Source organism: Sphaeramia orbicularis, chromosome 4 (genome assembly GCF_902148855.1).
Source record: "Sphaeramia orbicularis chromosome 4, fSphaOr1.1, whole genome shotgun sequence".
Classification (NCBI taxonomy): domain Eukaryota; kingdom Metazoa; phylum Chordata; class Actinopteri; order Kurtiformes; family Apogonidae; genus Sphaeramia; species Sphaeramia orbicularis.
In genome coordinates, this window is record NC_043960.1 from 29154028 (window position 1) to 29174076 (window position 20049).

The window sequence follows — 20049 nt, forward strand, 5'->3', positions numbered from 1 at the left end:
TAAAAATTCATGAAAAATTTGAACTTTGACCTACTTTTCCCTAAATGTAAGCACATCTATATCAGGTCACTGACAATCTATAAACCAAATTTGGTATGAATTCAACCAATACTTTTGCTGCTACAGACATTTGAAATATCATCCATTAAAAATAAATGGGCAAAACACAAAGATTTTAAAAATTCATAAAAAATGTAAACTTTGACCTACTGTTCTCAAAATGTAATCAGATCTATTCTGGGAAACTGGCAATCTATAAACCCAGTGTGGTGTTTGTGTTAACAAACAAACAGAACCAAAAACAGTACCCCTTGCCTCTCCTTCGGGGGACGGGATAACTAACACTTATTAGAGTGATCTGAATGTAAGCGTTAACCGTAGCTCTTTTCTCCTACAGGACATTAATCACGTCACAGATCAACATTGTTTTATTTTCTGACTAAAGACAAACACAGACGTGTGATGACAGGTTTGTTGAAGATGACTGTAGAAACACTATAATGTTGTTAAACCAACAAATCAAACTGCTGTTTTACTGATATATCAAAATCACAGGGTTTTTAAAATGCACTTTATTCTTTATAAAACAGGCGGAGTTAAAGTTGGAATTAAATATTTATCTCTCTTCTTATGAAATGATTGCGTCAATGCGATTTATTCTTGACAGATAAAGTGTAACTGGGACTCAGTATGTGATCGATACACCTGATTAAAGGTGTAGAAATAGGAATAAAAAAGAGGAATGTGTCTAAGAAGAAAATTATTCCAACTTTATGGGCAACAGTAACCTTGACAACCCTTTAAATCATGACTCTTGTCCTGAGGAACTACAAGATCTGGTTCTGAACCTTGACGTCATGAGTTTATGGTCATGTGACAAACTTTAAGGCACGTACAGACTGAAACTGTGTGAAACCCCCCAAAATTAAACTGAATACACAACACATTTGGCTTCTATTCATTTTTTTTTTTTTTTTATCTACTTATATCAAAGGTCCATCATCCAGGGATAGTACAAAAGGAGAAATTGCGTCCTTCATTCAAACCCTGTCACTGAAATGTCCATAACACTGATGCAGATCCCTGCTGCTCCTCACTCCCTGTGGGTCCAGTAGTGTTTGATCCAGCCCAGACCCTCACTGGTGGATCCTAAACCACACAAGGATAATGAGGGGACATTTCCAGACGGGTCTTCTATTAATGGTAGTAAATATTAGAGCGCTCACCCAGTGGCTTGTACTCGCAGCCGATGTATCCCTGGTACCCGTGCTTCTCCAGCGTGTTGAACAGGTAGCGGTAGTTGAGTTCTCCGGCGCTGTCGGGTTCATTCCTACCTGGAACCTGAGCGATCTGGACGTGACCTGAGGAGGGAGAGGACGCATCATCGTAACTCTACTGCACAGTGTCCTTTATGTCCGCACTGTGAGTCACAGTCTTTAGTTAACAATACTGGGCTTCATCATCATCGTCATCATCACCATCATAGTTTCAGTCATAGATAGATTTGCTTCAGACATTAAATGTGCTAAATGTTACGTATTTTAATAAGATTAATTGGAAAATAAATGACAAAAGTGCTGGTTTGCTAATGTTTTCAAGGTATATGATAAAGTGTTATTACGCATATATATTGGTTTATGTACATTTTTATAATAGTTTTATAAATCTTCCACTAAATAGAACCTGTAAAGTGAATGTATTCTAATGTGCAGACAGTGTTTTGAAGTAGATCTTGTAGCTCTGAGACAAATATTCCTTTTGAGTCAAACCCATTCTCTCGTTAATTCTTGAGTTTCACATTTTGACCCAAGGCTGTATCTTGGAAAGTTCAGCCAACCAGCATTTTTGACTTGATTTTTCTTTACCAGTGACTCTCATGTGGTAAAATTTCATTACTTTTATTCTGGAAGCATTTTCCTTGTAGACCAGTGTATTAACCATTTAGACACCAGAGTTTTGGTTTTTTTTTTTATATTCAATTTTGGTATCAAGATTTCAAAAAGCTGTCTGTTTCATTCAGTTATGTTGTTTGTCGCAATATTGCAACGTTGGTGCTTTAAGGGTTAAAACAGTGTATGCTTAATGTAACCACTCTGTATTTTAAAAAAATATTATTAGTTGGGTTTGCTTAGAGCAGGGGTGTCAAACTCATTTTGGTTCAGGGGCCATATTTAGCCCAATTTGATCTCAAGCGGGCCAGACCAGTAAAATAATGACTTAATTACCTATAAATAATGAAAAATCCAAGTTTTTATTTTTCTTTTAGTACAAAAAAAAACAATTAAATTATGAAAATATTTACATTTTATAGAAAGGATGTGAATAACCTGAAAAAACAGACATTTCATTTGAAAAATTTGTGCAATTTTAACAATATTATGCCTCAACTTATTATTTATACATGTACATTTACACACAGTGTTACATAAACATTTGGTAACAAGCAGAATATTGTTAAAATTTTGGAGTTTGGAACTAAAATTTGAACAATTTTTACAATATTACATCTTTTATTATTAACACAACTACACATCACAGTGGATCCATAAATGCACAAAACATTTAGTAACAGGCAGAATATTGTTAAAACTGCACATTTCAGGTTGTTCATCTTTGTTTTTATTTATGTATTTATTTGTATTTTATTGTGAAAGAATAGTTTTGTAAATGCAAATATTTTCACACTGTTATGTTATTTTTTTCACTTAAAATTTTTTCCACATAATTTTTCACAAAGAAAATTTGTAGTTGTCATTAATTATGGGTTAGTGTGTTGTTATTTTTAATTGAGATCACATTGGTCTGTATGTGGAACCTGAACCAAAATTATTTTGACCACCTTGACTGTTCAGGTTGATTTTTGCACTTTCATCCCGCGGGCCGGAATGGAACCTCTGGCGGGCCAGATTTGGCCCCCGGGCCGCATGTTTGACACCTGTGGCTTAGAGGATACATGTTAATTTGACGTGACAACTCATTGACCTAAACCACAGGTGTCAAATATAAGGCCCGGGGGCCAAATTGGGCCCACCAAAGGGTCCAATCTGGCCCATAGGATGAATTACACTGAAGATATTAACAATCAATGGTGTAAAAATCATTTTAATTCAGGTTCCACATACAGAACAGTTGATCTCAAATGGGTCAGACCAGTATAATACTATCATAATAACCTACAAATAATGAAAACTGCAGATTTTATCTTTGTTTTAGTGTAAAAAAGTAAAATTACATGAAAATTTTTATATTAAACTGTCTTACAAAAAATATGAATAACAAGTACATGCAATTTTACCAATATTCTGCCTGTTACTAAATATTTTGTGTACTTGTAATTGTATTGTAAGTTGTAATGTACAAGTGTAAATGATAAACTGAGGCAGAATACTGTTAAAATTGCACTTGTTTTTCTTAAGAAATTTCAGGTTGTTCATGTCATTCAGATTTTAAACGTTGTAGATGTAAACATTATCATAATGTAATTTAACTTTTTTCACTGTTGTTATTTTACTGGTCCGACGCACTTCAGATTATATTGGGCTGAATGTGGCCCCTGAACTAAAATGAGTTTGACACCCGTGACCTAAACTGTTTGAATCATTTGACTTAAGGTAAATATAGCGCCAATCCATAGTAATTATTTAGTACCTCAAAAAACTGACAAACTTACTACTCATAATTAATACCTCAAAATGAATTTGTCTGTCATTATTGTGGTTTAGAGGAGCTTTTATTTCGATCAGCGTGAGAGAAATGGACTTCCATATTAGCGACACACAGGACATTTAATTTAATTTCCTGTTTTTTCTGTATTTAATGCCACTTTCCCACTAATGTGAGCCCTTTGCCAAGGCTGAAGCAATACTTAACGTAACATAAAATTATTTTGAAACATCAGCAACAAATTTTGAGTCTAAACAACCACATTCTCACCTGATAAAATCTTATATTTGACTATTTAATTACCAAACTAATATGTTTAAGTTTCCTCCTCTACAGCTAATGATGTCACTATAGTTTACAATGTGTCGCTATGACAACTAGTCAGACTGATACCTGCAGTGTAAGTGTGGCATTGAAGTCCTAAACTAAACCATTCTGTTACCATCCACTACAAACCCAGTCTCTAATAAGTGGTGTCAGGAACAACAAACCCCGCCCCTCGCACATATTGTGTCTTATTTTGGCATTGATCCAGCTGATGTCATCATGTCTATGCATGTGCCGATGTCAGCATATCAATTGCCTCTATATGTGTGCCAAATCTGAAGTAAACTGAAACAAAATGGATGTTTTTATAGACATGTGAAATTTCGCCCATTATATGTAAATAGGAGAAAATAAAGAGATGTAAAAAAATTCATAAAAAATTCTAACTTTGACCAACTTTTCCCAAAATGTATTGACATCTATTCTGGGTCACTGGCAATCTAGAAACCCAATTTGGTATGAATTCAACCAATAGTTTTGCTGCTACAGACATTTGAAATTTCACCCATTATAAGTAAATGAAGGAAAAAAAAAGATTTCTAAAAATTCAAAAAAATTTGAACTTTGACCTACTTTTCCCAAAATGTAATCAGATCTGTTCTGGGTCATTGGCAATCTATAAACCCAGTTTAGTATGAATTCAACCAATAGTTTTCCTACTAGAGTGTTAAGAAACAAACAAGCAAACAAACCGAACCAAAAAAAATATCCCTTGCCTCCCAATAACAGTTGGTTTATCAGTACTCACCAATCAGGGGCAAATACTTGGTCATGTTTTGCGTCAGGTTTCCGTCCATTATTTGCCAGTGAAACACATCCTGAAACACGAGACATTTGTTAATTCAACAGCTTCATCCTGTCCACAACACCCGCCATCTCCACTCTGACATTCAGCTTCCATAACCTTCTCCAGAATCAGAATTTTTTAACAATAATAACTTACTCAAAGTAATGATTGAGGATGTGCACGAATAATCAAATAATCACTTCTGCTGCCGAGTGCTGCATATATTAAGGCTGAAAGACACTCCAGAATTGAAATTTTGTTTAAAAAAAAAAAAAAGACTTTCTCCACAACACCCACCATCTGCAGCTTGATATTGGGCTTCCCGACTCTCTCCAGAATCGCAGCAGCTACAGACAAAAAAACAAAACACACACCGTTACATATGATGCATCACACAGGTAGATCAACATTGAATTCAGTCTCGTTTTAAAACCTTCTTCAGCATAATTAGTAATGGTGTTCATTGACTGGTCTTAACTGTGTTACATACATTTTATTTATATTTCATTGTGTTTTTTTGCCTGATTTGCTCAGCGTAAGTGTCAACACTGACACTATTTGAAGAATCATTGAACAACGTCAGCATTGAGCCGTTCAATGTGACGTTTGTAGCTCAGTCTTACCATGATGAGGAGAGTCCAGGAAATATCTGGGGTCGGTGATTCTGGTGTTGATTGGCTCAATCAGACCAGTGATTCCCTCCTGGAAGAAACACAAGACTGTCATTAAAAGCATCAGTCAGAATAGACACAGAAACACCTCCTCTTCGGTTGGACCTGTTTCTGGATGTGCCCATGTTTAATTCCTGTCTCTGTCACATCTAAAAATGTCACATTTCAGCAAAGATGTGACAGAATTTTGCAGGATTTTTGGACACGGGTGACCTGAATAGATTTTAGTGGCAAAAGTCAAGGTTGCTGTGAATTCACTCAACATATATTTCAGATTCAGATTCAGATTCAAGTTTATTTGTCATTTCAGCATATAAAAATACACAGAAATGAAATATTGTACTCAGCAGCAGACTGTCAGCAGCATTTAGTAAAAATAGTATAAGTTACTGATGAAATAATAAAAATAATAAAATACTGACATAAAAAAGATAGCAATAACAATAACGATAACACCCCCCCTAAAAATTACTGATAAATAACTAAAAAGAAAGTATTATTTAGAAAGTGCACAGCAGTAAAGTGCCAATTTAAAAGTGCATTCTGGGCTCAAAGTTCAGCAGGAGTTCATCATCCTCACTGCCTCTGGATAAAAATATATTTGATCATAACTCGAGAATTCATATTTCTATTTACGAAATGATCTGTAGAAGACAAAGGCCATTTCTCAGCACGCGTTCTTGCGATCTCCTGAAACATCATGAGTCGCAGCCCAAGTACATTTCCATTTAAGTTGTTGTTGTTCTTGTCTGCTAGCTTAAACCAAGGATGCACCGGTTGCTGACTTGTGTAGACTTGACAGCAAGTTGGAAGTAAATTGAAACAAAATTGATGTTTTTATAAACATTTGAAATTTCGCTCATTATAAGTAAATAGGAAAAAAAAAAAAGATTAAAAAAAATTCATAAAAAATGTAAACTTTGACCTACTGTTCCCAAAATGTAATCAGATCTATTCTAGGTCACTGGCAATCTATAAACCCAATTTGGTATGAATTCAACTGACAGTTTTTCTGCTAGAGTGTTAACAAACAAAGAAAAACCGAACCAAAAACAATGCCCCTTGCCTCTCCTTCGGGGGGTGGGGTAACGACATGTAAATAGTTTTCAAATCCAGTGACATATTGTGGTGGATTATGGGAATACGTTAGGGACCTGATGGTGAAAATACAACAGAAACAAAGAAGAAAGTTCACAAGTACAGAGCTGTTCCAATTACAGAAAGACCTATCCTAAAGTGATGACATTTTACTTCCTATGGGTCAAAGGTTACCCCAACTCTGACATCATACTCTTCTGTAAATACAATCTCTATGTACAGACATATTTATTTTACTCTTGTACTTCCTCTCATGTTGTTTGGATCTTCACTCTTCTATTTACATGCTGGAACTGTTGACTCAATAAATATAGCAGCAGTTTCCATATTTGTCTTTGTGTGCTATGTTTATAATATGTAAAAGAATGAGCCTTGGAGGTGTTGGTAGTGTAAGTGTGTTTTGTTTTTTTGGGGGGTTTTTTTTTGCACCGATGTCAGTTCCCTCGTGTTTCCAGTATTGTATTAACACAAGTTCAGTGTTGAATTCAGACTAAAAATCCCAAATGCAAAACAATGCCATGATGTATTACGGTGGGGCTGTGGCGCTTCAGGTACAGCAGGATAAAGACAACCTGGGAAATGTTTTTTAAGAATTTAAGGACTCAAAAACTTAGTGTAAAGGTAGCTTACGCCTTGAGATTGGATTCTATCACAGTTATTATTTCATCTTTCATCATAATGATCTCAAAATGGAAACCAGAATCTTACACCTACACCGCGACTCCATATACTTATTAAAAAAAAAAAAAAAGTGACACTTATATCAGTTGTCTCATTTCAAGTAAAACAAAAAAAAAAGACACTGTAAAATGAGCTGTTACTTTCATTTAAAGTCACTGGAACTGAAATCAAAGCTCCTGAGAGTAACAGGACTACTACATTTGATTCATTATGTTCTTTCTTTCTCACTCTGCCATGCTTTCTACTGTGGTGAAATACAGACTGTGCAGAGTCTATTTTCTGGAACTGAACACATTATGACTTACTTATGTGATTCCAGTGTTAAACATTATGTACAATCAGCTGATAGCAACACAGGTCAAAGCACTACTCCATAATGGTCACTTCACACACTAATGTGGTTTCTACCTGGAAATATGACAGTAAGTGGCTGAATGTGAAGCAGAGTAGAAATACTGATAATAAGCACCACAATAATTACTTATTACCCCCCCCCCCCCCCCGAAGGGGAGGCCAGGGGGTATTGTTTTTGATTCAGTTTCTTTCTTTGTTAACACTCTGGCAGTAAAACCTTTGGTTGAATTCATACCAAATTTAGTTTATAGATTGCCAGTGACCCAGAATAGATGTGATTACATTTTGGGAAAAGTAGGTTAAAATAAAAAAAATTGTATGAATTTTTTAAATCTTTTTTTCCCCCTACTTACTCATAAAGTGTGAAATTTCACATGTTTGTAGCAGCAAATCTATTGGTTGAATTCATACCAAATTTGGTTTATAGACTGCCATTGACCCAGAATAGATGTCATTACATTTTGGGAAAAGTAGGTCAAAGTTAAAAAAAAAAGTATGCATTTTTTAATTCTTTTTTTTCTCCTATTTACTTATAACGGGTAAAATTTCAAATGTCTATAAAAACATCAATTTTCTTTCAGTTTACTTTAAACTTGGCACATATATAGAGGCAATTGATATGCTGACATCAGCACACAAATGTACACACAAAAGCACACATGATGACATCAGCTGGATCGATGCCAAAATGAGATACAATATATGCGAGGGGCGGGGTTTGTTGTGCCTGACACCACTTGTTTTTTTTTCATATTCACAGGAATAAAATTCATCTGTGAACCTGGAGCACATTTTTGTTGTTAATTCACATACATATTAGTGCATATAAAGCATTATTTCCCTCTTAGCCACTCTTCAGGTTTGTAAAACTCAAATATCATTAGATTGTGTAATTGTTTCTTTCAGTGCGATAAGAAAAATGCCTCACAATGTGATGGACAGTGCTGACTTTGCTGGTTTTATTGCAAATTTGCAGTTCACAGGACGCAATCTGTGTTTAACACTCAAAATATGATATGAAACATCAGTAGAGTAAATACCATTTGAGTCATAAATATACTTCCTTTTATTAATAATGTGGTTTTATATTTAAAAATGAATTTTCTTCAAGTTTCAGTCTTAGAAAGAAAAAAATGTGACTGATTCTGATGAACAGACACAGTGATAGCTCCCCAAAGGCGAAGCTGAAATATTTTCCCTCTGGCTGCAGTATTGGTCATCAGCCAAACTAAAAACTCCAACTACACATCCAATATTCAGTTTTCTGTTGTGATCACAGTATGTTAATGTAGACTTTTTCAGACAGCTACAGCAATGTGGCTTCATTTTTACTCAATGCCAGAAAACAGCGTCATGTTGTGCGTGCTTATATTAGGCCTGGGCGATAAAATAATAACAATATATCATGAAATAACTTTTTCTCTATAGACATATGAGACATCCTCAATACAATTTCGATAGAATTCACTGGCCCATGTTTTGACAGACATAAGAACAGACAATCATAATTGAGTAGCGCTGCACCGAACCAATCACACCAGAGCCATGTCAAGTTAGGTTGACGCACACAGCACAGGTGTAAGAGCAGCCACAGCACACACACTAATGTTTGGGCTGCAGCGGGAGGTAATGAGTGTGCCTTCAAGAGGAAATGTGACTGAGAACTCGGGCGACCAGGTTACTGAAAGGTAGGGTGCGGCATAGAAGCTGGTAGTCAGATGTTTAAAGCATGTTAAGTTTCATTTCCGGTTTACACCAGTTACGGAACACACCCCCATGTATATACCCCTGGCATTGTTTCAAGAAAATGGTCTGTTTTGTTTGTGTTCTCTTTTAAAACTTGAAAGCTTTTGCCTGCTGGTCAGACATTTAGTTTAATTTAAAATATATGTAACTGTTTTATTTATCTGTAACAGCTGTATAATGTTCTTCAGCACATCTGTCATGTTCAACCTCTGACAGAAAATAAATCATATTTAAATCAAAAATAACCTTCTGACGTCTTCAGAACTAACATATGAGTGATGGAAAATTTAAACTTGACAAAAATAGCGTTTTGATTTATATCGTGATACATATTGATATTGTCTGATATGAAAAAATTCGTGATATGATTTTTTTTCTATATCGCCCAGCCCTAGTTCATATACAGTCTGTGCTTGGAAATAAGAGGTTTCGTACCTTAGACAGAAGGTCGGCTGCATAGTTTAGGTTCTGCACAAAAATGGCCTCCATCTCCTTGCCAACTGCTGCTCTGTTTGATCCGACAGGAATCCTTCCAGCCATCAGGTGGATCCTGAACATAAAACATGGGAAACATGACCCAGTGTAGCACCACTGTTACCATCAACAGGGCTTAGACTCATCACATCATACTTCACTCCCATCTGTCAAGATGTCTCTTTTTAATTTTGATAAAGCTAGGTGACCATGGTCGTCCTACTTACACTCTGTTCCTCTTCAGTTTGTTATGTTTGGCTCATGTTTTTCTTGAGTGCAAAATGATACAAAGTAAAGAACATTTTCACAAGCACATGGTACCACTTTTTTAAAGCCCAGTATGTAACATTTAGTGGCGTCTAGAGACGAAGCTGCAGACTGTAACCACCTGAATACCCCTATCCCACAAAAAAATTAAATAAAAAAAACAAAAACCACGTGGTGCCAGGCACAAGCCCCACCCCTCACTAGTATTATAGCTTATTTTAGCATCAATCCAGCTGATGTCAGCATGTCTATGCATGTGCTGATGTCAGCATATCAATTGCCTCTATTTTTGTAGCAAATTTGAAGTAAATTGAAACAAAAGTGATGTTTTTATAGACGTTTGAAATCTTGCCTATTATAAGTAAATGGGAAAAAAAAAAGATGTAAAAAAATTCAGAAAACATTTTAACTTTGACCTACTTTTCCCAAGCTGTAATGACATCTATGGAAATGATGGAAATTAGCTTCTCTGTTAAATCTGGTGCATGCATTTTGGTCTTTGTAACTAATGCCAATACACACTTTCCTGTAACTAAACAAATAAATAAATAAATCTATTCTGAGTCACTTGCAATCTATAAACCAAATTTGGTATGAATTCAACCAGTAGTTTGGCTGCTAGAGTGTTAATAAACAAACAAAGAAACAAACTGAACCAAAAACAATACCCCATGCCTCACCTTTGGGGGGATGGGGTAAAAATAAAATAAATATAAAAATAATGATAGCGTTTTGTCTGTTCCAGGCTCCTGTAGAAAGATGGCGATGCAACATAGCAGACTGTGTGGAAAAGGACATTTCTTTCTTAGATAAAGAATTCTTCAATAACTTTGAATGACATTCCATTTCCGGAAATCGAATTCTCATAAAGCACAATGAACCTTTAAAACACTTTGGCCCATTTTAGCACATGTGCAGATCACCTTTAAAAAATCGATCAGACATGGAGCGTTCCCCCATTTTACTGTCGTTATCTTTGCGCCTTCCTAAAAGACATCCAACTCTTTTATCTTTTTTCTTCCTTGTAAGATAAAGCATTTGCCTCTTGTTCTTCTGTACTTTTGGAAGTCAACGACACAGGGATGACAGTAAAAGAGCAGGAACATGGGGAACATCATGCCATAAGAGGAGTCAAACTGAGGACACTGTGAGCCGCTCAAGTCCCCGACCGCCCCACCACTCCTTTATGTTCATGTCTCTCTGCGTCTCTCTGCTATCTGGTCTTCAGCAGGACGTGGACGGTGGGTTTTCTGGCTACAGAGTTGCTGTGTGCTGCTGCAAAAAACACATTCAAGCTGAAATTTGTTGCAGTCTTGACTAAAAAGACCACAGTTGCACCTCCAATTCCATGTGCCTTCAGCAGTCGACAAGTGCATCTTGAAATTTGTCAAACTGGCTCTTTTTATGATTTTCTCCGGGCTTACTGCTGTTCCTCTTTCTGTCACGGTTTGTTCCTCCAGTCATCTCTGTGTTGCAACATCCATGTTTCTCAGTGTGAACCATCTAGAACTTTCCTTCTAAACTTACTATGAACTGTTTGTTATTGGCTAAAAAAATAATCCTACAAAAAAAAACCAGTTTGTGTTACACTTTTCAGACACAAAATATTCAACATGTATGAGTCATGTGTAACATTACTGACATTACAAACACGTTGTAATCTTGTGAATTGGTAAAATACAATATGACATGTATTACGATCCAGGGATTATAATTCTATATTTTTCAACAGTGAAAAATAAAATGTCATTTACATTTCTTTAATCTTAGGAAAATTATACAAAGATATGCATGTGGTGATTAAATGACAATATCTTAAAAGTATACAGTATTATGGAAAAGTGTTAGGCCACCTCTAGGTTTGTTGTTTTTGCAGGGTTGAAATGAGCATACATACTTATTTTGTATTCTCTTTTCTTCAGATACAAGAAAATACAGGAAATATGTGCACAGTCTTAAAAGCCACACAATAAACCGAACAAAATGTGTGTTAAATTCAGTATTTAGTGTGACCTCTGACCCCATGACAAGAAGCAGCTCAAACAGTTAAAAACATCTGGCGTGTTGAATGAAACCTGATATAAAATATCAGAAAATTAATGCAATAAATCTCATATTGTCTGAACAAAAGGTTAAAGACATGTTAAGTGCAAATGGAGGCCACACTAAATACTACTTCTTTGATTTACAGAAGCTGTTTTTTCCCTGAAACTTCTGTTTTTACTGTTGTACAGACTTCACATATATCCAAACTGAACCTTAATACAGAAACTGAGAAATGCATATACAGTATGTGTGATCATTAGAACTTAACTAAACTGACAAACCTAATATTGGTCTAGGACTTTTGCACAGTACTGTTCATATGCAAAGAGTGTGTTGGCGTGGACTAATGTGGGTGTGTTACGTTTGTTGAGGGACAGGGTTTGTGTATTCGGTATCTAAATCCAAGACAACAATTTTTAAGAGGTACAGGGATGAGGAAGGTGTTGGGTATCACTGGGTGTTATAAAGATGTACAAGAATGTGGTATGTGTGTGTATATATATATATATATATATATATATATATATATATATACACACACACACACACAGGGTGGGGAAGCAAAATTTACAATATTTTGAGACAAGGATTGAAAGACAGTGTATGACCAATTAGTTTAAGTAAGTAAGTAAGTAAGTAAATTTTATTTATAGAGCACTTTTCACAGACAGAGTCACAAAGTGCTTTATCAATTCAAATCAGAATCAAATCAAGTTTACAGAGACCCAACAGAATCCTTCAGGAGCAAACACTTGTGATTGGTGACAGTGGCGAGGAAAAACTTCCCTTTAATGGGCAGAAACCTTGAGCAGACCCAGACTCCTGAAGGATGGCTGTCTGCCTTGACCAGTTGGGGTTAAAGAGAGAGAGTAAAGGAGGAGAAAAGAGAGAGCGATAGAGATATAGAGAGACTGGGGGGGGGGGGCACATGGAGTACTTTATGATGAATACATAGAGTGTAATCAGTTTGTGGTGGCCCTGGGTCAGGTGGGAGACTAAAAAGCCTTTTTGAACAGGAGGGTTTTGAGGTGTTTTTTAAAGCTCTCTACAGAGTCCATGGACCGTAGGTGTAGAGGCAGGTCATTCCATAGACGTGGTGCCACAGCTTTAAAAGACCTGTCACCGCGTGTGCTAAAACAGGTCCGTGGAACCATCAGCAGGTGCTGTCCTGAAGACCTCAAGCTACGAGTCGAGCTGTAGGGCTGGATCAGGGAAGCAATGTATGCAGGGGCCTGGCCATGTAGGGCCCGGAAAGTTAGCACAAGAATTTTGAAATGAAGACGATATAGAACAGGGAGCCAGTGGAGAGATTTAAGGATGGGAGTGATGTGGGTTCTCCTGTTTGTGCGGGTCAGAAGCCTGGCAGCAGAGTTCTGGACAAACTGTAGACTGTAGTTTATTGAAAGTCATGAGAATTTATTTGCCACAAGAAAATGTACATAATAGAAAATGTTTTTATTCTGTGTCCTCCTTCTTTCTCAATAACTGCCTTCACACGCTTCCTGAAACTTGCGCAAGTGTTCCTCAAATATTCGGGTGACAACTTCTCCCATTCTTCTTTAATAGTATCTTCCAGACTTTGTCGTAATAGTTTTGCTCATAGTCATTCTCTTCTTTCCATTATAAACAGTCTTTATGGACACTCCAACTATTTTTGAAATCTCCTTTGGTGTGACGAGTGCATTCAGCAAATCACACACTCTTCGACGTTTGCTTTCCTGATTACTCATATGGGCAAAAGTTTCTGAAAAGGTATGGATAATAGTGTTAGGTATGATTATGACATCAATATATGTTTGATTTCAAAACAATTGACGTAGTGCCTGCTGAGAAAAAACAACTAAAAGTAAATTTTGCTTCCCCACCCTGTATGCGTACTTATATGTATCTAAATACATATGTGTTACTATATTATGTATTTATGTAAATTATATTTGTTTGTAATAATATGAAGCCAGAAACAAAATTATGTAACAGTAAGTATCAGGCATTAGAGTATAGATATGTTTAGACTAGGAAGCTTATTATTGTTATTAATTATTTAAGGAGAAGGGGTGGGAGTTTATAAGTTATACTTCTCACTCCTTTTCAAATATGTATTGTATGTCTTATGTTTAAATCTTTTATTTATTTTTCTTCTTTTTTGACATTCATATTCGAAATAAATACATCAGTCAATCAATCCAACTTTACCAAATAACATGTTAAGAAAATACAGCAGAAGAAAAGGAAGCTTAAACAGCTCTTACAGGCTTATGTGACAACTGACCCTCCCATTTATTTAAATGTATATGCATTTTCATTTAAACAAAACTGACAAAAAAGGGGAGCTGGACAACTATTAGTTATTGTTTCAGTCTTAATCCCAGTGTTGTATCAAACTCTGTATCTCACAGTGACATTGCAAAAGCTTTCCCTGTGTTCTCTGATTTTCTGAAATGTCAAGTATTCAGAATCAGTATCAGCTTTATTGGCCAAGTATGCGAACACATACAAGGAATTTGGCTTTGGTTTTTCTTTGCTCATGATGTACAATTTCAACATAAACCCAAACACACTTAAACATAGACTTAAAATAAACAAACATTTAACAAGAGAAAAGGACAACAACAGGTTGAGAATAGTTGATGATTTATATACTGAACTTATTTTCTTGTCTCTAGAAGGTTTATTTGGCCACAGCATAGTTCAGATAAATATGAATAACTGGGTGGATGTGTACAGAGAACCGGTCTATTAAAATATATATGTTTATGTATTTATTATTTACAGTGGATTTATATTGTAAATTTATTCCTTCAAAATCAAAACGTGTGACACTGTCTCAATACGTGGAACATGAGACTCATAAAGTGGAACACCTGGTCCCCCTGATGCTGCTTTGTAAAGAACACAACACCATAAGTATTAAATCTGGGCAGAAAAAGCTTACATTGGAGTGAGAGATAGAATCAATGGCTGTGAGTTTAACCCTTTCCTGCATACTGGTCACAACAGTGGACAGTTCTTCTCCAGCTGTTCTCTTGTATATTCATTGGTTTTGTTGTTTTAGTTCCATATCAGCCAACACAGTGGACACTTATGCATATGTAACTTTGCTGTTCTTGATAAACCTGATCTGCAGTAACATGTTTGAGTGTGAATCAATTGTTATTAGACTGTAATTATCATTTTTTTCTTTAACAAAATGGGTTTTTTGTATATTATCTCCATGAAGTGAGTAAGAACTAGTATTAGAGTATGTTTAAATATGAGAAAACATCAGATTGGCAGCATTAAAAGTGTTTATATTTTATAGTTTTCACTGTATATCAGTAAATACATGTTTCTTTGCTTCAAAAATTAAATGCATCGTATCCATTTGAGTGGACATTTTTGCAGCTCCATGGAAAATAGGTTCATAAAAAGCTGTCAGTTGCTTTTTTTTTTTTTTTTCATGCCTAAAGAGGAATAAAAACAGGGGAGAAAAATCCTGATTAAGGTTCTCATAATTCATGCATGAAAGGGTTAAACACAAAACATACATGTGAACTGCTAATTTATGATTAATTTAAAGTGTTTTTGAAAATAGTATTGAATACTCAAGTGTAATAATGTCTTAAACTCAAAACTACAGCCTGAATGCTGCATTAACTTAACTGTAACCAGATTTAGCTTTTCCACATTGTTCTAATTTTCTGTGATGCACTTGTGAGTAAAAGTACAGTTCCCAAGGTCTAAACTGAACATGAAAACCAACAACCAATTTCTTTGAACGTCAACTCAAATTTTTTACCGTAAAAGCCGAAAGACATCCTTTATACCAATGACAATGACAAAGTTATTTTAGTCACTTACACTGAATGTGTTTTTATTCCATGTTATTTTGCATTATGACATTTCAGTAATTGCTTGTCTTCATAAGTCCTTGGTTTTCCTTTACATCTCGTCCTCATTATCTGTTTTACACTGAACCCTATAAAAAGGCTTGATAGTGAACATTTCTTTACAAATAAACTTTCTTGGCTTTTAACAGACAAATGTGTGCATTCCAAAGCCAAGGAAGATTCTGTCATACTTCGTTTTTTACCTCTGGGCTTGTGTACTGTGTGGGAGGATCACCTTTTACACTCCAAAGCTCTGGCATACTTCACAGCCAGATCCAGACCCTGTTTGAACTCAGCTTCTCTTCCAGGAACCGCTCCAAGACCGAGATCACCTGCCTTCACATCTCCTGCAACACACCACCACAACCGACAAATTACTATCCTCAACTGTTTATGGATCAGTCTTAGTGTCTAGTAACACTTCAGCTTTGTAATTTCTGTGATTTTTTTTTTTTTTCCTTTGTATTTTTAGCATTCTACCAGAATATTGAACTTCTTTTGGGAACTGGCCAAGCTCAGGGACTCAAAAATAAGAAGAATATGAAGAATTTTAGAATAGTGGCCAAACAAAAGAATAAAAACATCAAATATTCCAATATGTTTAATGCATTTCTATTGTAATGTCCTATTTATTTAAGTTTACTGTAGGACTGTAGGCAACGGACAATAAGCAGGTGACTTTCTTAAAGAAAAGCACATTTTTTAAGTTATTGAACTTTTTTGACCAGACAAAACTTCTTGTAAAATATTCTGACAAGGTGAAAATTTAGTATGACAAGAAAGATCAACACTTTAGGGAAATTTAAGTCAGTTTTTTAGGACTGGGAAAACGATAGTCAATGTGATTGCCTCTCAATGCAATTTAAATGTAAAGTGTCATGAGATAACTTTTGTTAAGATGTGATGTTATATAAGTAAGTTTGATTAGTTGATTGAAGGTGCACTGAAATAATTCTTGAGCTCATACTTCAATTACTATATATTGTATTTTATTTATTTCTAGTGTATGAAACTTGCCAATGAGGATTCGACCTGCTTAAACAATGTAGGCACATGTATGTCACTTCCTGAAAATGGTGTCATGGGAATTGTGGTTTTTGGAAAGAGACAGAGTACAGTCATTAGGGAGATGACGACTTTAAGGTCTCATGATAAATAATACCAAGACAAAAAAAAAAACCAAAGGAAATATTGTTTGACCTGATTAGAAGCACGGGGTTCATACACATTTTTCAAGGTCAAATTCAACTACTTTTAAGGGTCATTTTCAAAATTTTCCAGCATGATACCTTATCATTAGGGTAAAATACATATCTACAGGAATACATATACTTAGGATTATTTTTTTCCCTTTTTATCACAATGATGTACATTGTATTATGCTATAAACATCAAAAATTATGTCTTATAATAGTAAAAACTTTAGAAATTAAAAGAGAACACAAAGTTTTATCCAAACAAAGGAAAGCCACTTGGCGTTCTTCAGACACACTCGCACCGAGACAAAGATTAAGACATAAATGTACCTGGAGTCAACCTGAGAGCACCGGGTAATTTTCTTTTTTGATATAAAGTTTTATTTTTCAAAGTGTATCCCCTCTCTGTAAGTAGCTTTGGCTTGCCATCTAACCTGGTAGAGTTAATATTACAAATAAATAAATAAATCACAGAGTTAGAGTTACAAGCACTTTCAAGCATTTAAACTGAAACTCAAGCACTTTTCAGACCTTGCAAACACACATTGAAATTCAAGCATTTTCAAGGATTTCAAGCACCTGTATGAACATAATTAAAATACTACTACTAATACTAATAATAATAATAATTTTATTTATTTATTTATTTATAATTTTATGGTTTATTATTCTTGTGCAAACTGATTAACTTGCTTTGAAAATGAATGCATATGTCACAGTCTGTAAAGTTTTATTACTGTGCATACATACATACATACACCACAAACAAAAAGTTAAGGATGCTTTTTTTTTTTTTTTTCCTTTTTTTTTCCTTTTCTGTCATTTTTGCCATTTGTAAATACAACTATGTCTGGTTATTAAAAAATGTGTTTCAATTCACACACAAAGAAGTAAAAAGCGCTGTGCAAGAAATCCCAACTGAAAAAAAAAGCCCAATAATTAAAAATATCCTTAACTTTTTGTTTGAGGTGTACATATACTACCAGCCAAAAATTTGGACTCACCTTCTCATTTAAATGGTATGAGAAGGATCACAGATGGCCAACAAGTGCTCAGCATCATTGGGAACTCCTTCAAGACTTATGGAAAACATTTCAGGTGACTACCTCATGAAGCTCATCGAGAGAATGCTAAGAATGTGCAAAGCAGGAATAAAAGCAAAATGTGGCTATTTTGAAGAATTTAAAATAGAAAATATGCTTTGAATTATGTCACACTCTTTTAAACTACATAATTCCATCAGGTGAAATCAGGTGAGTCCAAACTTTTGACTGGTAGTGTACATACATACATACATGCATACACACATACATACATGCATACACACATACATACACACATACATACATGCATACACACACACATAGATACATACATGTCTACATACATACATACATGCATGCATACATACGTACATACATGCATACACACATACATACACACACACACACACACACACACACATACATACATACACACATACATACATACACACACACACACACACACATACATACACGCATACATACATACATATACACACATACATACATACACACACATACACACACACATATACACACATACATGCATACATACATACACACACACACAACAAACACACATATATACACACACACACACATACATACATACATACATACATACACACACACACACACACACACACACACACACACATACATGCATACATACATACATACACACACACACACACAAACACACATACATACACACACACACACACACACACACACACACACACACACATAATTAAACTTAAGCCAGACGCAGCTCATTTAGGAGAACCTATGGGTAAATCATGACTACAGAACAGTCCTTTTTTTATCAGGTATACTCCTCATATCAGTGGTGTTTGGAGGAACAGCTGCTGCTGGTCCGTCCCGGTGTGTACAGGCTGTATTTACCCGGCGGGGTGTTGATGAGGACCAGCTCCACTCCGGTGGCCTCCCGGGCTCTCTGGAGCTCCTGGAGGTCGGAGTCGTACAGCCAGGCTGCTTCGACCGCCTGAAACCCGGCGGAGGCAGCCGCATATATCCTCTGGCTGAAGTCTGGAAGCTCCGTGAACAACCAGGAGATGTTAGCGCAGAACCTGAGCGGAGGCATGGCGGTGTCAACGACCCTCCGGACGGACAGACGGACGGAGCTGGACTTTACCCCGATAACTGCCCGCTAGCTAGCTAACAAAACATAGCATGGGTTTGACGCAGCTCTGTTACAGTGTAAGGAAACAAGTGAGTATTGACAGATTTATGAAAAAAAAAAAAAAAAAAAATGGTAGAAATAACAAAAACGTACCCCAAACACTCTTCTTTTTGCCTGTAAGTTCCGTTAGTGCCAAGAAAGCGACGTCACTTTCGTAATTTGTTCGAGTAACATTCTTTAACATACGTTCAAGCGGGAATAAAACCTGTACGTATTTTCTTTAAAAACAACAGTAAATAAATAAACCTAAGAGTAGTTTCTTTTACTCTGTCTGAGTCTGACCAGAGTTTGTTATTGTCACATGACCAGCAGCATGCTTCCGGTTTGGTGAATACGCATGCGCAGACTTCGGACCTCCCAATTTTCATATATACCACAGGTGTCAAACATGCGGCCCGGGGGCCAAATCCGGCCCTCCAAAGGGTCCAATCCGGCCCACGAGATGAATTTGTGAAATTGCAAAAATTACACTTTAGATATTAACAATCAATGGTTTCAAAATCCTTTTAATTCAGGTTCCACATACAGACACATACAGTCCAATTAGATTTCAAGTGGGTCAGACCAGTAAAATATTATCATAATAACCTATAAATTATGACAACCCCAAATATTCTTCATGTGTT

The 20049-nt window shown here is 35.8% G+C and overlaps 1 protein-coding gene across 3 annotated transcripts; it reads right to left on the reverse strand.

Moving 5' to 3' along the window:
- Positions 1-410: 410 nt before the first annotated feature.
- Positions 411-19730, reverse strand: hyi (hydroxypyruvate isomerase). 3 transcript variants are annotated; one of them, XM_030131344.1, is made up of 9 exons: positions 19517-19730; positions 19126-19394; positions 16216-16327; positions 9763-9877; positions 5401-5479; positions 5075-5124; positions 4739-4808; positions 1227-1361; positions 411-1149 (listed from the first exon to the last, which is right to left on the reverse strand). In XM_030131344.1, exons 2-9 carry the CDS (start codon positions 19322-19324, stop codon positions 1094-1096), a joined length of 816 nt encoding a protein of 271 aa, XP_029987204.1. In that variant the 5' UTR covers positions 19325-19394; positions 19517-19730; the 3' UTR covers positions 411-1093. The 3 variants fall into 3 exon arrangements, with proteins under 3 accessions (XP_029987204.1, XP_029987201.1, XP_029987202.1); XM_030131341.1 differs by having other exon boundaries at positions 19126-19398; XM_030131342.1 differs by lacking the exon at positions 19517-19730 and having other exon boundaries at positions 19126-19479.
- Between the last annotated feature and the right edge of the window lie 319 nt (positions 19731-20049).

What these genes read in the sequence shown, in the direction of transcription:
- hyi (XM_030131344.1), bottom strand. Translation starts at nt 19,324, where the DNA reads ATGCCTCCGCTCAGGTTCTGCGCTAACATCTCCTGGTTGTTCACGGAG. An exon ending in CAAGTATTTGCCCCTGATTG is followed by an intron (nt 1,362 to 4,738) that starts GTGAGTACTGAT and finishes CTCCCTCCTCAG; the next exon opens with GTCACGTCCAGATCGCTCAG. An exon ending in CTGCGAGTACAAGCCACTGG is followed by an intron (nt 1,150 to 1,226) that starts GTGAGCGCTCTA and finishes TGTGTGGTTTAG; the next exon opens with GATCCACCAGTGAGGGTCTG.